The 21,723-nt window shown below is 41.4% G+C and overlaps 1 protein-coding gene across 23 annotated transcripts in view; it reads left to right on the top strand.

The window, feature by feature from the left end:
* The window catches only part of TNRC6B (trinucleotide repeat containing adaptor 6B), a 261,328-nt gene that overhangs the window by 168,752 nt on the left and 70,853 nt on the right, over window positions 1-21,723 (top strand). For all 23 annotated transcript variants that reach the window (XM_082739930.1, XM_082739924.1, XM_082739919.1 and 20 more), the window contains 2 exons: window positions 16,489-16,576; window positions 21,401-21,422. In XM_082739930.1, the coding sequence (XP_082596056.1) occupies window positions 16,489-16,576; window positions 21,401-21,422 (110 nt within the window). The remainder of the gene's footprint in view (window positions 1-16,488; window positions 16,577-21,400; window positions 21,423-21,723) is intronic.

The following is a 21,723-nucleotide window of genomic DNA, read 5'->3' as shown; positions in this document are numbered from 1 at the left end:
GCGTGGATGGACATGTGTAGAGCATGTCAGGCATTTTAATGTCCTAGCCCCTGAGTTACTCCTGAATGTGTCTGGGTACCACATACTTTTACAGTCATGTGTCACACTCTGATTCCTTTAAAACTGCCTTTTATTTTTTATTTTATTTATTTGACAGAGTGAAAGAGATCACAAGTAGGCAGAGAGGCAAGCAGGGGGCTGGGGGGAAGAAGGTCCCGTGCTGAGCAGAGAGCCCGATGCGGGGCTCGATCCCAGGACCCTGAGATCATGACTTGAGCCGAAGGCAGAGGCTTAACCCACTGAGCCACCCAGGCACCCCTAAAACCGCCTTTTAATAGAGTGTCTACTTACTGTCATTTTGGTTAAAATGCTAACAATCTTAACTGATTTCAAAGATCAGTTATTCTTTTAATATAATAATTGTGTTGAACCATGCATGGAAGCAGGCAGAGAAGGGGAAAAAAACAACATAAAAACAAGCACTTCAATGTTTGTGAACACAGCCCCACTCTACTGTTAATAAGTTGTCAGTTCTAAAAATGTGTGCCTCACAACTGTGGATTCTGATTGAGAAACTTCTTTTCTGCTGAGGAACCCTATATCATCACTATTCTGTAGTGAACAGTTCTTTGCAAAGCCCTGGCTTTGACTCTTCATTACTTTCCACTTTCTTTGTTGTTGAATGCCGAGGGTAGACTGCCGTCTGGATTTGTGGGTTTGTCTGGCCCTTAAGATTTAAACATGGTTTTTAGAGGTTCCAGGATATAAATACTAGAGTATGTGGTATGGACCTCATCATGGTGTTGCCCCTTTGCCTGTTGGGCTTTTTGTAAAATGACTGCTAATTTCAGGCTTTTAGGAAGCTGGCATACTAATTGGAGTGTATGGGAAAGTACTTTTAGGAGTAAAATATTGCTAATAAAGATTTATTCGCCAGATTAACACCTTAAAACCAAAGGGGTTCTTTGAGCTTGAAGAACCTAAGTTCAAGGCAAACAAAGCCATAAGAATGGCTGAAAAATTAGCAGATTTGACTCCTGAGTCACAACACAAACACACCATCAGGTGTTACCAGTTGAATGAAACTTCAGGAGAAAATACAGTGAAGATGCTGGTAGTTTATAGTGATCCAGAATGTTAAATGAAATGTAAAGGTAAAGATCTAAAAATTCAGACGTTGATTTACCAAGATTTCTTTTATAGGAGGTTTCATTGCATTTAAAAATGAAACTTTATACCCATCATAGGAACGTTATTCATGCAGAAGCTCCCAATTTAAAGATTTACTGTTTTAGGGAATAGTGTGCACCGCCTGGGTGAAATTTCAGCTGCTAAAGAGGTCTCGGACTGGCGTATCAGCCAGGAAAACAGGCCACTCAGGGTACTCCAGCAGGAAAGATCTCTTCTCCCCTTCCTTTTCTTTTTTCCCTTTTTTTAATTTCTTCTTAAATTTTTAAAATGATTTATTTGAGAGAGCAGGGGGAGGCGCAGAGGGAGAGGAAGAGAATCTCCAGCACAATCCCTGCTGTGCGAGGAGCCCAGTGTAGGGCTCCATGCCACACCCCAAGTTCATGACTTGGACACTCAACTGACTGTGCCACCCAGGCACCCCTCTTTTTAATTTTTATTATAGCCCCTTATTGAGATTTAACTGACCTATAATAAACTGTTCATGTTTGAAGTGTTCAGTATATGTTAAATTTTGAACTATGTATACAAAAGATAATGTATCCCTTGTTCCCCAAAGTCCATTTGTGCCCATTTGTCAATATGCCTTCCTATCCTTTCTTGCCCCTCCCCAACCCCTGAGTAACTGCGGATCTGCTTTGTGTCGCTATGGATTAGTTTAGGGGTTCTTTGTTTTTTTGTTCTTTGGTTTTTTAGGTTTTGGGGGTTTTTTTAGAATTTTATACAATTGGAACATACCGTACTTCTTGTTTGGCTTCTTTCACTGATTGTAGTTTTGAGGTTTATTCGCGTCGTGTGTATCAACAGTTCATTCTTCTTACTGCTAAGTAGGAAGTTCTACCATAGCTTATTTATCCATTCACCTACTGATGCACAGTTGGGTAGTTTATACCTTTCAGTTATTACCAAATACTCATTTACAAAGTCTTTGTGCTGGATGTATCTTTTTTTTTCCCTGTTGGGTAAATACTGAGGTGTGGAATGGCTGGGTCATATGGTAGGTTTATGTTTAACATTGTAGGAAACTGCCAGACTGCTTTCCAAAGTGATTATACCGTTTTACACTCTCACCATGAGATAGTTCCAGTTGCCAAAACTTGGTAAGGTCAGTCTCTTTAATTTTAGATGTTCTAGTAAGTATGCATGTAGTAGTATCTCATCGTGGCTTTAGTTTGTCTTTTTTTTTTTTTAAGATTTTTATTCATTTATTTGACAGAGATCACAAGTAGGCAGAGGCAGGCGGAGAGAGAGAGGAAGGGGAGCAGGCTCCCTGCTGAGCAGAGAGCCCGATGTGGGGCTCGATCCCAGGACACTGGGATCATGACATGAGCTGAAGGCAGAAGCTTAACCCGCTGAGCCCCCCAGGCATCCCTAGTTTGTCTTTTCTTAATGACTAATGATGTTGAGCATCTTCTCATCTGCTTATTTGCCATCTGTGTATTTTCTTCAGTGAAGTGTTCAAATTTTTGCCTGTTTTAAAAATCGGGCTGTTTCTCATTACTGAGTTTTGAGCATTCTTTATATATGTGGAATATATATGGACGTCAGTTCTTTATCAGATGAGTGATTTGCAGATACTCTCTCCGAGTAGGTAGCTCTTTTCATTTTCTTAACAGCATTTTCTGAAGAGAAAGTTCTTAATTTTGAATTAGATTTATGCATTTTTTTCTTTTATGGATTTTGCTTTCAGTGTTGTACCTAAGAAATAATTTGCCTAACCCAAGTTTGTCATAGAAATTTTCTTTCCTCCATTTTCTTGTAGTTTAAGGTTCTGTATTTAGGTCTATTCATTTTAAATTAATTTTTATATATAGTACAAGATATGGATTGAAGTTAATTTTTAAAAATATGTTCATTTGTTCCACAATGCTTTGTTAGAAAGGCTGTCCTTTCTCCACTGAATTGGTTTTGTACCTTTTTTTTTTTTTTTTTAAGTCACTTGTCCATATCTCTGTCCATTTATTTTTGGAATCTATCCTGTCCTAGTGAATTTTTTAATCTGTCTTGATGCCAACACCCCACTGTCTTGGTTACTCTTTTTTTTTTAAGATTTTATTTTCAGGTAATCTCTACATCTAGCGTGGGGTTCAAATTTACAATCCCAGCCAAGATCAAGAGTTTCATGCCTCACCAGCAGTGCCAGCCAGGCACTCCAATTACTATGTCTTTATAACAGGTCTGGGTGTCAGGTTGTGTAAGTCCTCCAACTTCGCTCTTTAAAAAGTTGTTGGGTTCTTAAGAAATTTTAAAAGGAGCTTATAATTTCTATTTTAAAAACCCCACCTGCTGGGATTTTGATAGGGATTGGGTCAAATCCATAAATTAAATCTGGGAAAATCAGCATTTTAACAGTATTGAGTCTTCTAATCCATGAATATGGTACACCTCTTCACCTACTTAGGTTTTTAAATTTTTGTCTCAACAATGTTTTATAGTTTTCAGTGTGTGGGGATTGCAAACTTTTTCTCAGATTTATCCCTGAGTATTTCATAAGTTTTGATGCTACTAAATAGGACTTGTTAAAATTTTGGTTCCTGATTGTTGCTAGTTTATAGAAATACAACTGATTTTATATAGACATCCTGTGTTTTAAAACCTTCCTAAATTCATTTATTAATTTTAATGCCCTCCCCCCTTTTTATTTATTTATTTATTTATTTATTTATTTTGGCTAGAATCCACTGTATATTCCAAGAAGGAAAGACTTTAATAAAGGGAACTAAAGACTTTCACAATCATTAGAAAGTCTGGGGGGGAAAGTTCAGGGGAGGGGGCTGTTCTTATTGTTGATGAAATTAGAGTGCCGGCTTCCCAGGAAAGCAGTGATCTCAACTGCCTGCCGCTCCAGTATGGCTTTAACTCATCTGGAAGCTGCTCTAAGAGTGGAAAGTCCGGTCTCCTGCTGCTTGTGTGTCTGCTTGCAGCTGTTTTCAGAGCATATGGACTTTGTCTTCCAAATCTCACATGGGTGTGCCTCACTTCAACCCATCTAACCTAGAACAAATGGAGAATGGGCTTCTCAGAAATGTAGTTCCAGACTACATTTTCCTGCTATGCAAGGAAGACTAGGAGGCGGCAGTGCCAGGCCAGCAGTCTGGCACAGAGGACATTAATAGAGCTACATGTAAGATGCCACACCCAGTTGTGGAGAAGTGACTTAGCAGTACTATGAAAAATAGGGGTGTTTGACGGTTGTAATTCAGCAAGATGTGATTTCCAAGAAGGCACACGGGCTCTTGGACAGCAGTGGCAGTAGTATATTTTCTGGGATGAGGACGTGGCAAGGCTTGCTCTCGTGCTGCCTTGCCCAATAATTGGATGAGTGTACACAAACTGGAACATGTTTTAGGGGATAATGACCCTAGTATGAGGGGGTAGAAAGCCAGACCACACAGGCAGTGTTGGAAGGAACTGGGAATGCCTTGGGGGTCACTTGATGGGTGACTATGATGACTAGAACACTTGCTCTGTGCAGCCTGGGAAGGAAGGTTTAGGACCGGTGGGCAGAAGCTGCAAGGAGACCATTTCAAGAAGTGCACAGCTGGACTAAGATCGAATAGAAGGTCAGAGAAGGGGGCACTGCTTCAGGCTCATTTAGTTAAGCGTCTGACTTGGGCTCAGGTCATGATCTCAGGCTCCTGGAACTGAGCCCCCTCTCTGGCTCTGTGCTCAGTGGGGAGTCTGCTTCTCCCTCTCACCTTCTCGCACTCCTACCCACATGCTCTCTCTCTCTCTCTCATAAAATCTTTAAAAACAAAAACAAAAACAGAAGGCCAAGAGTTTCCCTTTGTTCAAGATTGCTAGGCCGTCTAGCCTAGCAAGAATTTAATTTATGTTAAATTTTGTTTCTGGGATACAAAAGAATTGCCGGTCACGTGTCACATGATGGATTTGAAGAAGAGTGGTTTCAAATTAGGTGTTCCTTAGGTTCATCGGTTTGCCACCTTAAATTTCTGAAAGCGAAAACAAGTTCTTTTAAATATTTTATCTTTACTTAGTTTGAGTAATTCTAAATAAGTCTAATCTTTGTATGTCTCAAAATACAGAAAGTGGGAAATTTCTGAGACTCTTAGAGCCGAGGTGTGCACAGATCTTCCTGCCGTATTTCACTGGTTCTGAAACTTATATCCTCTACATGCTTGACATCTCTGAAGTCTGCATGCAGTTTGATGGGCACACTTCAGCTATTGATGCCTTAGGATTGGCTCTCATCCGGTTTTTTGCTTTGTTTTTATTTTTTGTTTTTGTGTGTATGATTTTGGCCCTAGCAATTCCTAGCATCATTTCAGTGGCGTTCCGTACATACTTGGTACTCCATGATTTGTTTAATTGCATTTTAATATAATTTTGTAAAGATTATGCTGTAATCTGGCACTGAAACACAGACGGGAATAACAAGGCACAAGTTTGATAGTAATGAGGTTAGGATTTATTCTTGGAGAAATGACTATACAATTCCGTATTTTCTTGGAAAGAAACAACCAAGTGCATTGTACTTGGGCTATTCAAAGTCAAGGCCCGGGACCGGCAACTTATTAGAAACGGAGAGTTGTAGTTTAAAATCCACATCTACTAAATAAGAATCTGCATTTTAATGAGATTCCCGTTAAAGTTTGAGAAGCGTTGCTTTCTTTAACTTCATATAGGAAGATAATCCATTTGTAAACGGAGCTATGTTAAATTTTGTTTCTGGGATACCAAAGAATTGCCGGTCACGTGTCACATGATGGATTTGAAGGCAGGAGATATTTCTGTATCCCTCTAAATGAAAAATGCATTTACCTTGATTTTTCTAGGTTTAATGTTACCATTTTCTTCCCATGAGCCACTCAGTGTTGGAATGATTTTTATGCCTCAGTGCTGTTTGGTTTTGTCTACTAATTTAATATCATGTACAAATTACATTAGCATCCCATTAAATTCTCTCAGTCAGAACTAGCAAATGAAAAAAATGTTAAGAAGAGATTCAATACAGATATTTGGAGTACCCTAGTATGTAATTTCCTCTGCCTGACTGGATATGTTCCAACATGCTTTCTTTTTGTGTGTGTTTTTAATTAAAACCCTCTAAATGGATACTTTGAGCACTTGCTTGACTCTTTTCATGGCACTTCTTTTGTTAATTTTTTTCACCCCAGATACACATGCGGTATCATTAATCCTTAATTGGTTATAGTTGTTAATGGTTTGAGGATCTAGTTATTTTCTTAATGTTTTATAAATTGCCAAGATAACCATTTGTCTTTTAAGGAAATAAAGGTACAAGCCACATGTATTAGAAGTGCGTTGGAAAAGCTCCGTGTAAGTCTGTGTTAGAGCTCTTGTGTCCGGACTGCAGAATCCATCTCCCAGGTGCCCGGGGGTTTAGTCAGTGGTGACACCATCTCACTGATTTCTTGGGAACCACAAGTTGGAACTGGGGAGGGCCTGATGGGGGCATTTTCCTCTTCCTGCACACTCAGGAAACCGTTATTACAGGTGTGGATTCTGCTCCCTGAGAAGGTCTGTGCCCTGAATCCTGTCGTTTCCTTCTAAAGTTCATGTACAGGCCTACCTTACTGGCAGAGCGTAAATCACATCTCAGTCTCTGGTTCTGAGGGGAGTGGACCTGAGGTAGCTTGGAATTGGTGTTGACTGAGCTGTTGCACATACCCACCACAGAGTCAAACAGTAAGGTATATTACTATGTTATCACTAAAATCCTCAGTGAAAGAATTATATGATGAATTATGGGGTAGAGGAAGATTTTAAGTACCCCTCTGGTATCATATTTATCATGTATCTAACATACTCAAGGCCAGGAACCTTGATTGACACAACTATAACAATTTGAACATATTAGACTAAATTATAAATTCTAGAATATTTCTGGGAATGCATTTCTGGGAACGCCAGGACTAAACAATTTGAAAAATTCCTTTTGACTCTTACAGGACTTTCATAAAGAACTACTTTAAAATGGTTTAAAATAGAAGTCCTTGGAGAAAATTTTAAACAGATGAGTCCGTGTTGAAGCCCTTTTAAATTAAAATTTTAATTGAGATCATCGTAGCCTCACATGTAATCGTAAGAAAGAGTCATGTGTCCTCTACCCGGTTTCCCCTGATCAGTAGTTTCTTCCAGATCTGTACTACAGTATCACAACCAAGATATTGATAGAACTCACCGATCTTATCGAGATTCCCCAGTTTTACTTCTACCTGTTTGTGTATACTTGTCTATGACTTTACCACCTGTACGTTCACATATTTGCCACCACTGTGAAAATCCAGAACAGTTCCCACTACCCCAGGGATCACTAGTGTAACCACACCCGTGTTACTCTGCCCCACACCTCCTTGCAGCCCCCAACAAGAGCAGTCATTCCAGAAATATTATATAAATGGAATCATACAGTATGTAACCTTTGGGATTGTCTTTTGTATAATTCCCTGGAGACTTATCCAGGTTGTTGACATATTACGAGTTGGGTGATTTGTACAGTATTGGTTTGCTTCTGGCACGTTTCACGTATTGGGTGGACGTGTTGTATCTGTTCACATCTGTCTGCCTCAGTCGTATGGAGTTGATAATGAACCACTAACACACACAGAGCATCAGGAATACATGGGGTTTTTTTTGTTTTTTGTTTTGGGGGTTTTTTGTTTTGTTTTGTTTTGTTTTGTTTTTTTAGATTTACTTATTTGAGAGAGAGAGAGAAAGCAGAGGGGAGAGGAAGAGGGTGAGGAAGAAAGAGTCCTAAGCAGGCTCCATGCCCAGCACAGAGCCCCACCTGGGGCTCAGTCCCACAACCGTAAGATTATAACATGAGCTGAACCCAAAAGGTGGACTTTTTTTTTTTTGGACAGACAGAGATCACAAGTAGGCAGAGAGAGGGGAAGGGAAGCAGGCTCCCCGCTGAGCAGAGAGCGCGATGCGGGGCTCGATCCAAGGACCCTGGGATCATGACCTGAGCCAAAGGCAGGGGCTTAACCCATAGAGCCACCCAGGTGCCCCAGGAATACGTTTTGATGCTATTTGATGGGCAGTTATCCAGTCCTTAAAGAAAAAGAAGATGTTCTTTATTTCTAGAGACATTTTCCTGTCAGGATGAGCCCTGTTTATCTGAATTGAGGTTCTTAAAATTGTTTCACTCCAGTCAGAATCTTGATGGTTACTGCTTCCAAGTAGGAAATTGTCAGCCCTGCCTCTGCCTGATGTTTGAAGCATGATAGGTTTGGGCAAGTGAGTTCAGGAACCATCGGTCATGATTCTAGTGATGGAGAAAAGTTGGTCTTTATCAGAGGCCATGAATTCATATGCCCAAAGTTCTGGTACTTTAAAACACCAAAGAAGCTATAAGCTGTCTTCAGAGTCCCCCAAAGTTTATAGAGGGCAGAGCATGAAGAACACAGGTTCCTGCTCTAACAATGATGCCTGGGTTGTAAGGGGAGGGAGTTAACAGCTGTTTGAAAAAGTTAAACCGAGAGGCCTGGGAAGGCAAGCAGCACTGCATTTTATTTGCTGCTGAATTCTGGGCCCCTAGCACAGTGCTTGGCACCCAGCAGGCACTGAAAGAGAAAGAGAAAGAATGAGTGAGGTAGGGGTGCCTGGGTGGCTTAGTGGGTTAAAGCCTCTGCCTTCGGCTCAAGTCATGATCCCAGGGTCCTAGGATCAAGCCCCGAATCAGGCTCTCTGCTCAGCGGGGAGCCTGCTTCCCCCTCTCTCTGCCTGCCTCTCTGCCTACTTGGGATCTCTGTCTGTCAAATAAATAAATAAAGTGTTAAAAAACAATTGAGTGAGGTAGAAGGGAAACTTGAAAGAAATAGATGTCCCGTTCTTGTAATGGGAGTGACCTTATATATAAGCTCAGAAGACTCCGATGGTGTGTGGAGGTGTTTGCTGTGCGGAGAGGGTGAAGGAGGGGAGGAGCTTCACCCCCAGCCCACAAACCGCACTTGATCTTAGCCAAAAGGCCGAGAAGCGATCCCAGCCCACAAACCGAATAAAACCCCAAACTCACACTATGCGCTTCCCCAGCTCAGGGCCCTTCTGCTTTCTGTGCCTGGTGGGTCACTCCCCTCCAGAGAGTTTTCTTCTTTAGTAGGTCTCTCACTGCCCCAGAGGGGCCTTCTCTGAACATTTTGTATAAAGTAGCCCACTCCTCCCTTCTCTCTTGGTCCTCTATAGCCTCTCTCCCAGCTTTATTTTCTTCCTGGCGTTTGTAATGATTCCCCGGCACTGGGTGTTTGTCTCCCGTCTGGAATGTCCCCTTCCTGAGGGTAGGGCCCGTCTCTCTTTTCCCCCACTGTTGTATACCCAGTGCTTGGCACATAATAGTAACTCAGTGTATGGTAAGTGACTTCATTGGTTGTGTGGTGGCTTTTTGATAGAATACATGTTCCTCAGAGAGAGAATTTCCCTCACTCTGTAATGACTTGGTGTGTCCCTAGTTTTGTTTTGTTTTGTTTTGCGGGTGCCTAAGAAAAGCACGGCCAGCTCCCCTGTATTCAGAGACGCCGTGGGTAGCAAATGCAAACGTGCTAGCTCACGTCTCTGCAGTGAGCTGGGTGCTCTGAGGGAGGCATGTGAGCCCCCACTGAAGCCGGAAACCGCAGCCCTAGAGCTGTTGACACCTGAGAGGAGAGGTGGGCTTTTTGGTTGAAGGTGAGAACGAGAGATTTTGGAAGTGGTGATTGTTACTCAGTTGTGAGAAGGTAGGTTCCAGTTAACTTGAAAAATGCAGTCATTCTAGGAAGAGCCACTGCTGCCTCTTTGACCCCAACCACCACTTTCTCCCTTCCTCCTCAGACACAAGCTCCTGGTTCCTCAGACACGTCATCTCCTAATGTTGTCTCCCAGGCACCCACACAATCCCTTGCTTTGGTGGGGTTCTTAGGCCACCTGACCAGAGAGGCCTTTTCTAATCATCATATGTAAGATGCTCTCTTCCCTGCCCGCTATCTCCATCAGCTTACCCCACCCTGTCTTCTCCAGGGTACTTGTTGCCGCCGGAAGTGGTTATTTGATACATAGAGTTTTGTTGTAGATCTTGTTTGTTGCCTCTCTTCCCCACTGGAAGGTAAGTGCCGCCGCCCCCCCCGCCCCCGCCCCAAGAGCTGGGCCTTGGTTTTATTTCTGCTCTATCCCCAGTGCTTAGGGAAGGGGCAGCTTGTGTTAGGCACCCGGAAATGTCTGTTAAAGGAATGGATGGATCCGTTCCTGGGCAGCCTCCAAGAGGAGAGGCGAAACACAGACTAGCCAAGCCCCAAACCAGCCTCTGTTCCCCAGAGCCCTCCCTGTTCAAAGCCGCCATGCTGCAGAGAAGTCCTTTCATGTGGTCTGATGCTGCCCGTGATGGATAGCTACCAACACCTTGGGAGCTTGTGGGATGTCCAGGGGGAGGCATGTTTCCTGTGAATTGGAGATGATGTAGATGGATATTGAGCCAAGACTTGATAACGGGGTAAGGTATGATTGGGCCACAGAAGGAGGAAGGTTTTTCCATTAACTATGTGGAATGGATGAGGGAGAACATGGAAGTTAGAACTGTACTGTGAATGATCTTGAATGTGAGCTCTAGGGAGGTGTCCAGATGGCACAGCTCTTAACTTGCCCTGTGTGCTCTTAGACTCTTTGAATGTGTGATGTGGTGGGTTTTTAGGAACGTTAGCACAATGGCTGTTCCATATTCTGAACTTGTCAGCAGAACAGGAGTCTTGCTCTGCCTTAGCTCAGGTGAAGACTGGATATTTTCCTTTATTCAAGTACTGCTTTTCTCAAAAAATAGTTACTTCTACTTTTTTCAATTAATGTTTGTTTTTTTTTTTTAAGAAACAAGAAAACACTGTTGTATTTTTTTCACCTTAGACCTTTCTTAAAAGTAGTTTTGCCTTTTTACTATTCTAGATTTATTCTAGATTATAGTGTTCACACTTGGATCTGGCTGCATAGTTAAGAGATGCAGGAGAATGTGAATGATTTCCTCTGCGTTTAGACTTAGAAGCAGTTGGTGGTTAAGTGGGACCCAGCTAGTCACCTGGCACTTGTATTTGATTGCTAGATGGAAGGTTTGATGTTTGAAGTATAAATACCTTTTTTTTTTTTAAAGATTTTATTTATTTATTTGACAAAGACATCTAGAGAGGGAACACAAGCAGGGGGAGTGGGAGAAGGAGTAGCAGGCTTCCTGCTGAGCAGGGAGGCCTGATGCAGGGCTCCATCCCAGGACCCTGGGATCACAACCAGAGCTGAAGGCAGACACTTAATAACTGAGCCACCCAGGCACCCCTATAATAAATACCTTTTAAAGTATGGGCTTTAAATGCAGAATTTGGAGCCGTGGTTCTCTCCCTAGAGATTCCTATGTAGTTGATTTGGGGAGCTACCCCAATAATGGTTTTGTTGATTTTTGTTTTATTTTGAAATAATCTTGAACTTACAGAAAAGTTGCAAATATGATTAAAACAGCAACAACACTTTTCCTGAATCACTTAAGAATAAATTGTTGTCCCAGTGTCCTATCACCCGTATCCCTTTTCCCTATACTTTGGTGTATTTCAAAAAACAAGAATATTCTCCTATATAACCACAATACAACTATCGAAATTAAAAAAACAAAACAAAAGAAACACTGATACATTGCTACCATTTAATCTTCAGCCTCTACACAGTGTTTGACACATAGCCCAATAATAGCCTTTATAGCAAAAGTATCACACTTAGCATTTGGTTATTTTGTCTTGTTAAATCTCCTGTTTCCCTGAGGTTCAGTGATCCTGAAACTTTTGAAGATTGCAGACCCATTATTTGGTAAAATGCCTCTCACTTTGAGGTTCTCTGGCATTTCCTCCTGATAATTTTCAGGTTATACATACTTGAGAGGAATATTGTAGAAGAGATTCTGTGTTCTCAGAGTATCTAATCAGGCAACTCACAGTTTCAGTTTATCCCATTACAATGATGCTCGTGTGTTTTATTTGATTAAGGTGGTATCTGCCAGGCTTCTCCTCTGTGTACTTATTCTTATCTCCTTTCTAATTAATAAGTATTTTCATAGGGAGGTACCTTAAAACAATGTGAATATTCCATTTCTTAAACTTTTAACTTACTCATTTACTTATTTCTGTCTGAATGGACTCATGGTTTCCTATTTTATACAATGGCTTATAATTTCTTACCATCATTATTTTTTATGTGCATACTGTCCCAGATTTAGCTTATAGGAGCCCCTTCAAATTGGTCTCTGCAGCCGTTTATTATTTGTTGAACATTTCCTTGCTTCTTGGCAGTGAACATTCCACACTCATTTTGTACTTCCTTTGCCCTAGCCCCCAAATTAGCTCTTCTAAAAAAGAATTTTAGTTCTTTTTAAGAATGATATTTAGAAGCCACAGTCTGGGTACTAGGTGTGTTCATTGCTATTGGGGTGTTCCTTCTTCCCAAGCCCTTTCAGTGGCAGAGCTAGGGGTGTGTGTGTGTGTGTTTGCATACATGAAGGAATAGACACATATATGGGCTTGCAAAAATCGCATCTATGTTTATTGTTAAATCTTTCTCTATATGTTAAAAACCCTGAGTTGTTGCCAATAACTAATTCTGATCCAACTCCACAGGACTCTTTTGAGCTTTTTCCCTTTCCATTTTGGTAACTACTTTTTCAATAGTGAGAAACCTGGTTGTCATCATCATTAATATATTTATTGATTTGGAGCACCTGAGTGGCTCAAGTCTCTGCCTTGAGTTCAGGTAATGATATCAGGGTCTTAGGATTGAGCCCCGCATTGGGCTCTCTGCTCAGCAGGGAGCCTGCTTCCCCCTCTCTCTCTGCCTGCCTCTCTGCCTACCTATGATCTCTCTGTCAAAAAAAAAAAAAAAAAGATAGATAGATAGATAGATAGACTAATCAGTCCCCCTATATGTAACTGCCTTCCTTGCATGGATGCCCTCTTTGCCCTTTGCCCTCTTGGGTTCTGGTGCAGCATGGGATATTTTAAAGATCCCCAATGATGCAACCAAGGTAGAGCACAACTGGATGAGAAGAAAGGTGAACTCTTTACTTTCTGATTCATCATTAAGTAAATGGCATCATTAAGTAATTGGGTTTTGGGGTTTTTTTTTAAGATTTTATTTATTTATTTGACAGAGATCACAAGTAGGCAGACAGGCAGGCAGGGGAGGAGGGAAGCAAGCTCCCTGCTGAGCAGAGAGCCTGATGTGGGGCTTGATCCCAGGACCCCAGGATCATGACCCGAGCCGAAGGCAGAGGCTTTAACCCACTGAGCCACCCAGGCGCCCCAGGTTTGTTTGTTTGTTTGTTTGTTTTTTAAAGATTTTATTTATTTGACAGAGAGAGACACAGTGAGAGAGGAAACACAAACAGGGTGTGGGAGAGGGAGAAGCAGGCTTCCCACTGACCAGGGAGCCTGATGCGGGGCTCAATCCCAGGACCTTGGGACCACGATCTGAGCCAAAGGCAGATGCTTAATGACTGAGCCACCCAGGCGCCCCTAAATGGCAGGTTTTTAAGTCAGGTTTGGTTTGGGAAAGTAAATTCTTCCTAAGGAAGTGAAATCTAAAGAGAAAACTCAATTCTACCAATATAAGCAGTAAAAGGATGACGGTGAAAGCACAGCCTGTCTCCTGGAAAGCTTTGAAAAATATTTATTTTGGAAATAAATCTTGTAGTGAATATGAATTTCAGTCCCTTTCCCTGAATTACCTGTTTATAGGAAAAAATACTTGAAAAGGTTAGTTGTTTTGAAGAATGTGTTTCATTAAAGACTTACTTTGCTTTTTTTTTTACATTGAGTTTTTAAAATAAACTTTTTAGAATAGATACAGAAAGAAATTGCAACTCACTGCTTTTTAAAGCATTGGATATTTAAACAGATTTTCAGACTGTGTTGCTCTTTCCCAGTAGTCCATCGCACTTTAAAATACAGGAACTGAGTTACAGTAACTGGGTCATGAGGACTCCCATCTTCTCCCACTTACATCCAGAGGAAGTAACGACAGCAGGATCCCTGGCCAGCCTGCCTTAGATGGTCAGCCTCTGTCTTGCCAGTTTTCATAATGCCACGTTCTGGAAGTGGTGCACTGCTGCGGGTGGATTTCCACCACAAGTTCCCACTGAGACTGAGGGACACATCATCTGACTCCACAGAGTTCCAGCATTCAACCTATGGGAATCCCAATAAAACCTCTTCCTTGATGATGTTTCTATAGTTTCCGTTGAAGTTGCCTTTGGGGTGTGAATTGTGCACATCAGGCTTTTTGTATGTCTATGCCAGAGGCAGGGAGGGAGAAGGGCCAGTATTTGTGAATATGGACAGAACCCCAGGAGGCTTGGCATGTAGGGAGAACACCTCATCCTTAGTTGTTGTCATTTAGTTTTCGTTTTCTAGAAACAAAGCATTACCCGGTCAGGAGAGCTGGCTTCAGTGTTGATGGTCAGTTCTTTGTACAGCTTGAGGCATTACCACTCCCCGACTCGAGTCCTTCAGGAACCGTCTTTGTGGCTTTTGCCACGCCAGCAAACATTTACTTCACGTTTTTCTTTCATGTGTCTAACTTTGAACTTGGCATTTTTCTGGATGGTATCTGTGAAGCTGTGAGTTCAGTGTGCCGGATCACCTAAAATCCTAAGTATCTGTTCAGTACTGTGGGGGAACTGGGCGCCAGATCTGGGTCTCCTCCTAGCTCCGCCATTTGGAGAGTGGCGTCAGGCCCTGCCTTGAGCTTGGAAGCAGCCGCAGTAGTTTTGGCGATGTGCTCTTCCCGTTTGCTGCGCGGAGTGGAGGTTGGCAGCCTTATGTATACGTTACATTCAGACGCATGTTACAGGGTATAGGAGTCTAAATATTACATTCTTCTACATGTGAAGCATCAATTACATTATCTTAATTTCTTTCTTTTTTTTTTTTTTTTTAAGATTTTATTTATTTATTTGACAGAGAGAGACCACACAAGTAGAGAGAGAGGAGGAAGCAAACTCCCCGCGGAGCAGAGAGCCCAATGTGGGGCTCAATCCCAGGACCCTGGGACCATGACCTGAGCCGAAGGCAGAGGCTTTAACCCACTGAGCCACCCAGGCGCCCCCATTATCTTTTTTTGTTTTTTCTTAAGATTTTATTTATCTATTTGACAGACATAGATCACAAGCAGGCAGAGAGGCAGGCAGAGGCGGAAGCAGGCTCCCTGCTGAGCAGAGAGCCCGATGCAGGGCTGGATCCCAGGACCCTGGGACCATGACCTGAGCTGAAGGCAGAGGCTTAACCCACTGAGCCACCCAGGCGCCCCAACGCCCCCATTATCTTAATTTCTTAAGATTCAGCACGTGTTCAACTAGAATGTTCATTGTCGTGGATCATTTTTGCTCTTGTTGGTGGTCTTAATGCACATGTTCACGAAGCTGTAGACGTGAACTCATTCAGGAGTGGGTACACGGATTTATAGGACGCTTGGTACCCGCCTTAAAAACACATGTAAAGTGTCCAGTATTAGTAATACAGAAGAAAAATATGAAATGCAGAATGTAGAGTTTTATGTTAACCACACTGGAGATGACATGGGAAAATGCCTAAATTGTGATCTGTAACTGCGTATCATGATTAATATATACTGTATTATTTTTGAGTCCTGTTGCCTATCACAGAATTTTTCTTGGGCACCCAGTGGCTCAGTTGGTTAAGCAGCTGCCTTAGGCTCAGATCATGATCTCAGGGTCCCGGATCAAATACTTTCAGGCTTCCTGCTCAGCAGGGAGTCTGCTCTCCCTCTGTCTCCTGCCCCCCCCGCCCCCCCCGTGCTTGTTCTCTCTCCCTCTCTCTCCCCCTCCTTCTTTCAAAACAATAAATAAAAACCTTTAAAAACATTTTTTTCTTTGACATTGCTAATGCTTTGTGTTTTATGTGTTCTCTACTTGTGTTTTTAAGACCAGGTACTGAGTGTTCTGTAGATCCATGGATTCCAGGAATATTCCCTAAAAGCCAACCAGCTGTTGTCATATATTCAAATCAAGGGTTTTGCTGTGTGTGTGTGTGTGTGTGTGTGTTGTTTTGTTTCAGGAATATACTTTAAAGTTCACTTTAATGGGCTTCTTTAAAACCAAACAGTCATATTTTGTAAAAGGAGTAACAAACCAAAATAGGTGGATAACCAAATGTGGTTGAGTTTTATGCATCCTCTTAGTTTAAGTAAAATACCAGGTTCTGCTCAGTCACAGAGATGGAATGTTTGCATGCCATCCACAAACATTTCATTGGCTGCAAGGAGATTGAATATAGATGTTAACTTTCTGGTGTGATATTACTTTAACAGAGAGAAGGAGCAAGAAAGGGAAGAACAGTTAATGGAAGACAAGAAAAGGAAGAAAGAGGATAAAAAGAAAAAAGAAGCCACTCAGAAGGTAGGTTTAATCACTTAAGTCTGTCTTGACATCCACCAAGCATCTAGAGTAAGTAACTGCCTTGGGTTGGATACCTGCGAGCCCAGCAATGCTGCTTAGTTCACTTGAAAGTTTTAAGATCTGAAAGTGGGAGAAAGTTGGAGACCTGCGTTTGTTTCCATAAGTAGGTATTCAGGAGAGCTACAGCTGATTTAATGAGAACAGCAGTAAACGAAATCGAGAAAGGCAAGAGGGTCCCCAGCATTTAAATTCTTAGAGTTTCCTCATTCATATCATAATTAATCTCCATTTTCTTAGGTTAGCTTGTAAAATAACTTCTTAAGGCTTGTTAAGTTCACCACAGTGTTCTCCTTTTGGTCCCTCTACAGCACTGTCATTTGTAGAGTCTGATTAGTGCTCTGGGGGAGATAATATACCATGGCATTGAGGCCCTTGCTTAGGGAAGAAGAGATGGTAAAAGAAAAAGGACACAGGCCTCACCTCTGTCAACTGACAAGTCTTTTTTTTTTTTCTTTCTTTTTTTTAAGATTTTATTTATTTATTTGACAGAGATACAGCAAGAGAGGGAACACAAGCAGAGGGGGTATAGGAGAGGGAGAAGCAGGGCCCCCGCTGAGCAGGGAGCCCGTTGCAGGGCTGGAGCCCAGGACACTGGGGTAATGACCTGAGCCGAAGGCAGATGCCCAACAACTGAGCCACTGAGATGCTCCTGTCAGCTGACAAGTCTTAATTGATGAGCTGGACCTCAGCGCTGTCCGAGCAGAGACCAGCGGGCCCCGCGCCCCTCCTTCAGTATGTGCTCCTCTGCCCCCTCCCTGGTCTAATCTCCCCCACCTCCACTCTTCAGCATTGCCTGACTTAGGCAAGAGTGTTCTGGTGCCTTTGGGGGAGGTAAAATGATTTGCCTCCAGTTCTTGTTACTGCTGACTTGCACACTTGGGAAGTAGGACCTCAACTGTGAGTCAGGTTTGAGGGTTCCTGCTGTAGTGCCAGGTTATTGAAGCCAAGTTTAGGAAGGTAGAAAGTCCAGATTTAGAACAGACCCCAGGCAGGCAGTCATACACAAACCAGTGTGGGGTGTCACGGGATACCACAAGTTACCTCAGCGTTATTGGATAGAACTGTTATTCCCATAAGTCAGTTTTCTGAATTTCTGAAATAGATCATTTTTGGATGCCAGGAGAAAAAACAATACTGGAAATATTTTCTGAATTGGATTGCATATGACCCTGCCACATTAAACATGTAAAATAAAATTTCATCTTTTCTTCATGACTTAATTAAAAGGAATATTCGTTACTGTTTGGTACTATAATATAATAGACTCTGCACATGCTCATTAAGGTTTTGTCTGCTTTTCTTGGTGTTTCTGTTTCTGTTAGTAGTGGTGTACTCACCATCCCATCCTCATGCTACCAGGGCACCTGCTTTTAACATGTTGCTTCTGATCTGAGCTTGTTAGAATTATCTAAAATGTCAGGAAAGAGTCTGACTAAAGATGTCAGATAACAACCTAGAGGATTTTTTCATACTTGCCTTTGGAGACACAGCCCCCTTCCACGTATTGAGGTGTGATAAGCAGGTCCGCCCGTGAGAACGTGTCAGGGCATTGCCTATCCTCATACTGACCTGTTCACTGAAGAGTGAACCGCAGTGAAGGTTTTCTTTCCTTTAGGGCATTCCCATTTCATCAACTAAGTTGGTATAAAAATTGGATTTTGCAGTCTGTGGGAATGAATGGTTAATAGGCTAGACATGGGTGAACTTGAGCAAAGAATGGTAACAAGAAGATAGCAAATCGAGTGATTATTTTAGGCAATCTGTGATCTGTCTTCATTCTTCACAAAGGTCATAATATTCCTCAACTGGAAAATAATCAGCATCTGGCTGTGATTGATAAAATATGCATCTGTAAACTTTACTGTGGATCCACTAATAGAAAAATGATTTACAATACAAGATGGTGTGGGTTTACTCAAGAGCAAATTGGGTATTTAGGCAGAGAATGTCATTTATACAGCTGGTCACTCTCCCTGTGTACTTGTATCTACATGAAAAACTGGTTCAGAAATTATGGCAAAGAAGAAAATCAACATAAATAAAATTCCAAATGGTTACGTATGAACAATAACATTCAATCATTTTTGTTCAAAAATGTTCTAGATCGGCTGACATGGGATTCAGGCCAACACATGGCCTTGGATATTGTTGTATCATACTGAACCATTGTGCCATTCCAGAATTAAAATCTGATTTAGCAGTTTTAAGGAAGAGCACAAAGGTTACCATGTGATTGTCTTAGTGGCTCCCAACCTTATTGTAGAGACAGCGGCTCAACGAGGAGGCATAAAATGTGCTATGATGCAAAGAATCATAGGGAATGTGCCAGAGGCTCTATCATGTGGTCATTCATTCAGTCTGCACCGTTTACGGTGCTTCCATCCTTCTCGCTGCTTACCCTCTTGCTCTACAATCATCTCTTCGTGTCTGTCTTCCTGTTAGACTGTCAGTTTCTCGAGGTTTTACTCATATTTGTATTTCCGGGAAGTTAGGGCAGTGCCCAGTTCATAAGAGTCACTCAAAACCCGTTTGTTTAGGGGCACCTGGGTGGCCCAGTGGGTTAAGCCTCTGCCTTCGGCTCAGGTCACTATCTCAGGGTCCTGGAGTCCTGGGATCGAGCCCCGCATTGGGCTCTCTGCTCAGCAGGGAGCCTGCTACCTCCTCTCTCTCTGTCTGCCTCTCTGCCTACTTGTGATCTCTATCTTTCTTTCTCTCTCTCTCTCTCTGTCAAATAAATAAATAAAATCTTTAAAAAAAAACAAACCTGTTTGTTTAACAGATCAGTGGTTAAGAGTGAGTGTTGGCAATGTGATTTTCTTGAAGAATCGACTTTTCCTTAAAGCTGAATCAAGCTATTTCCACACACACATTAAACTTGAGCTTTTCTCATGAAAATGGTGTGGGTTTACTCAATTTGCTCTTTCTAGAGCCATCGCTGAGTAAACCGGGTTAGATTTCCATTCATGGGAAAGGTGTCAAGGAAGGATTCCATTCACATTCATTAAGCTGATGCTGCTGAAGGACCATTGTTCAGTGTTGGCGGAACACATGCTTTGATCATCAGCTTTCCACGTCTGGAGGACAGCTCTTTTAACAGAACCCACATTGTAAGACACAGTTGACATTACTTGGGTTTGTCACTTACAACTGGGGAAGGCATTGACTTCCTGTATAACTGATCTTCAAAATGGCATTCTGAGAAATGTTTATAATGTTATAAAGTTTAAATTGCCTTAAGGAATTGGTGGTATGTGGATGCAAATCAGTTCATTCGTGGTGAAACGGAGTTTTAGAAAAATTGCACAGTAGACTTGAGCTCTTTAACAGTTGGTACAGGGAAACACATTCATTTTAAAGTGCTGTCTACTACAAATTCAATAGAGTCGAATTAGCTTGTCTTTTAATGCAAGAGTGTAAGGAACACTCCGGGAGGTCATACAACTAGGGCATTTCATTCAGATTCTGTATCAGGCATTAGCGTGCTGGAATCCACTGCAGAGCGGGTTGGTTAGCTGTAGGACATACACTCCAAAGACGGCATGCTTGCATGAGCACCAGTCGCAGTGGCCTGCACTGCTTATCAGCCACAAATAACCAAACATCTTCTTTTCTATATCAAAGTCAGAGAACCATTAAAAATGCTTTAGAAGATTAACATTTGGGAAAGGGAATCAAAATCATGTACGATCTCCATAATAGTAATGAAAGTAATGTAAGCCTATTAGAATTCTGGTGCATTTCCTTTTGGGTGTTTTTCTTATGCATGGCCTTTTGTGGTTTTTTTAATATCATAGGGCATATATAATTAAGTGCACTCCTTTATTTTCCTCTCAATAGCAGAAGCAGTTTCCATGTGGCTCCTAATCATCATATCCAAACTCTCTAAAAAACCTCTTATTACATTCAGCCTATCCAACCTTTTAAGTTAATCACTTCCATAGATTTATTAGTTACTATATAAAGAAATACTTTCAACAAAGCAGTCTTTATTTGTTCAGAATTTACATGTTCACTCATTGCTGTATTTCATACTGTTTTCATGAACTTTGATTAAAAACAACAAATAAATACTGAGTGTTGGCATAGGGTAATCTGACTTAATCTTTATAACAACCCTTTGTACTCGAGATACTGTTCTTACTAATCCCCATTCAACAGATAAATAGAAAACGGAGATCACACAGCCAGGAAGTGGTATGGCTTGGTTTTCAATCCTGTCTTTCTGCCATGGCTTCTGATACCTCTAATGATGGGCCTCTGAACTTTTGCCTTATAGATTTGAGATTGAATGTTTGAGTCCATACTTATAGGGTAATCTTTTTGTCTGTATGGCTAGTTTAGTTTCTAGGCTCTATCCATTTGCTTTTCTCTAGTCATAGCATGAAAATGACAAACAGCATTCCTGGCACAGCTACTTCATCATTTAGTAAGAGTGGAATGCTTTTTGTTTTAATTTTTAGTATCCATAGTAGTAAGTTATAATTGTAAGTTATAAGTGGGCATGTGGCATTATAGAAGGACATCAGCGTGGACTCTCAAGCTTTTTTCATGAACTTTGATTAAAAACAACAAATAAATATTGAGCATTGGCATAGGGTAATCTGACTTAATCCTTATCAGACATGTCATAATCCTTAATCCTTATCAGACATGTCTGCATGTCTGATAGCCTGAATTCCTTAAGTCATTAGAATTACAGTAGTCCTATAATAGGGAACTAGAAAACATATCTCATTCACTTTTGTCTGTTAATTTATTTTTCAGGTCACGGAACAAAAAACCAAAGGTAAGATTTTTTTTTTCTTTTTTCAGTCCTTGGAACCTTCTGTGTTTAGATTTTTACACCCTTGCTGACTCAGCCTCCAATCCACTTGGTTATTGAGAGTGGGTGCAAGGTAATTAAGTTGGTTGTTTACAACCACTGAAGAGCAGTAATGGCAAATTAAAAGTATTTGTAGTAGTGTTTCTAGTTGGCCTTAAATTTTTTAGAAGGCAAAGGAGATTAGAAGAAATAATACCTTGTTTTGAAAGTATATGGGTCATGATTTTGAACTGAACCTTTTCAAAACAGTAAGAAAAAGAAAACT

Source organism: Mustela nivalis (genome assembly GCF_964662115.1).
Source record: "Mustela nivalis genome assembly, chromosome: 7".
Lineage (NCBI taxonomy): Eukaryota > Metazoa > Chordata > Mammalia > Carnivora > Mustelidae > Mustela > Mustela nivalis.
The sequence above is the reverse complement of the archived record's forward strand: the minus strand, read 5'-3'. Positions and strand labels throughout refer to the sequence as shown.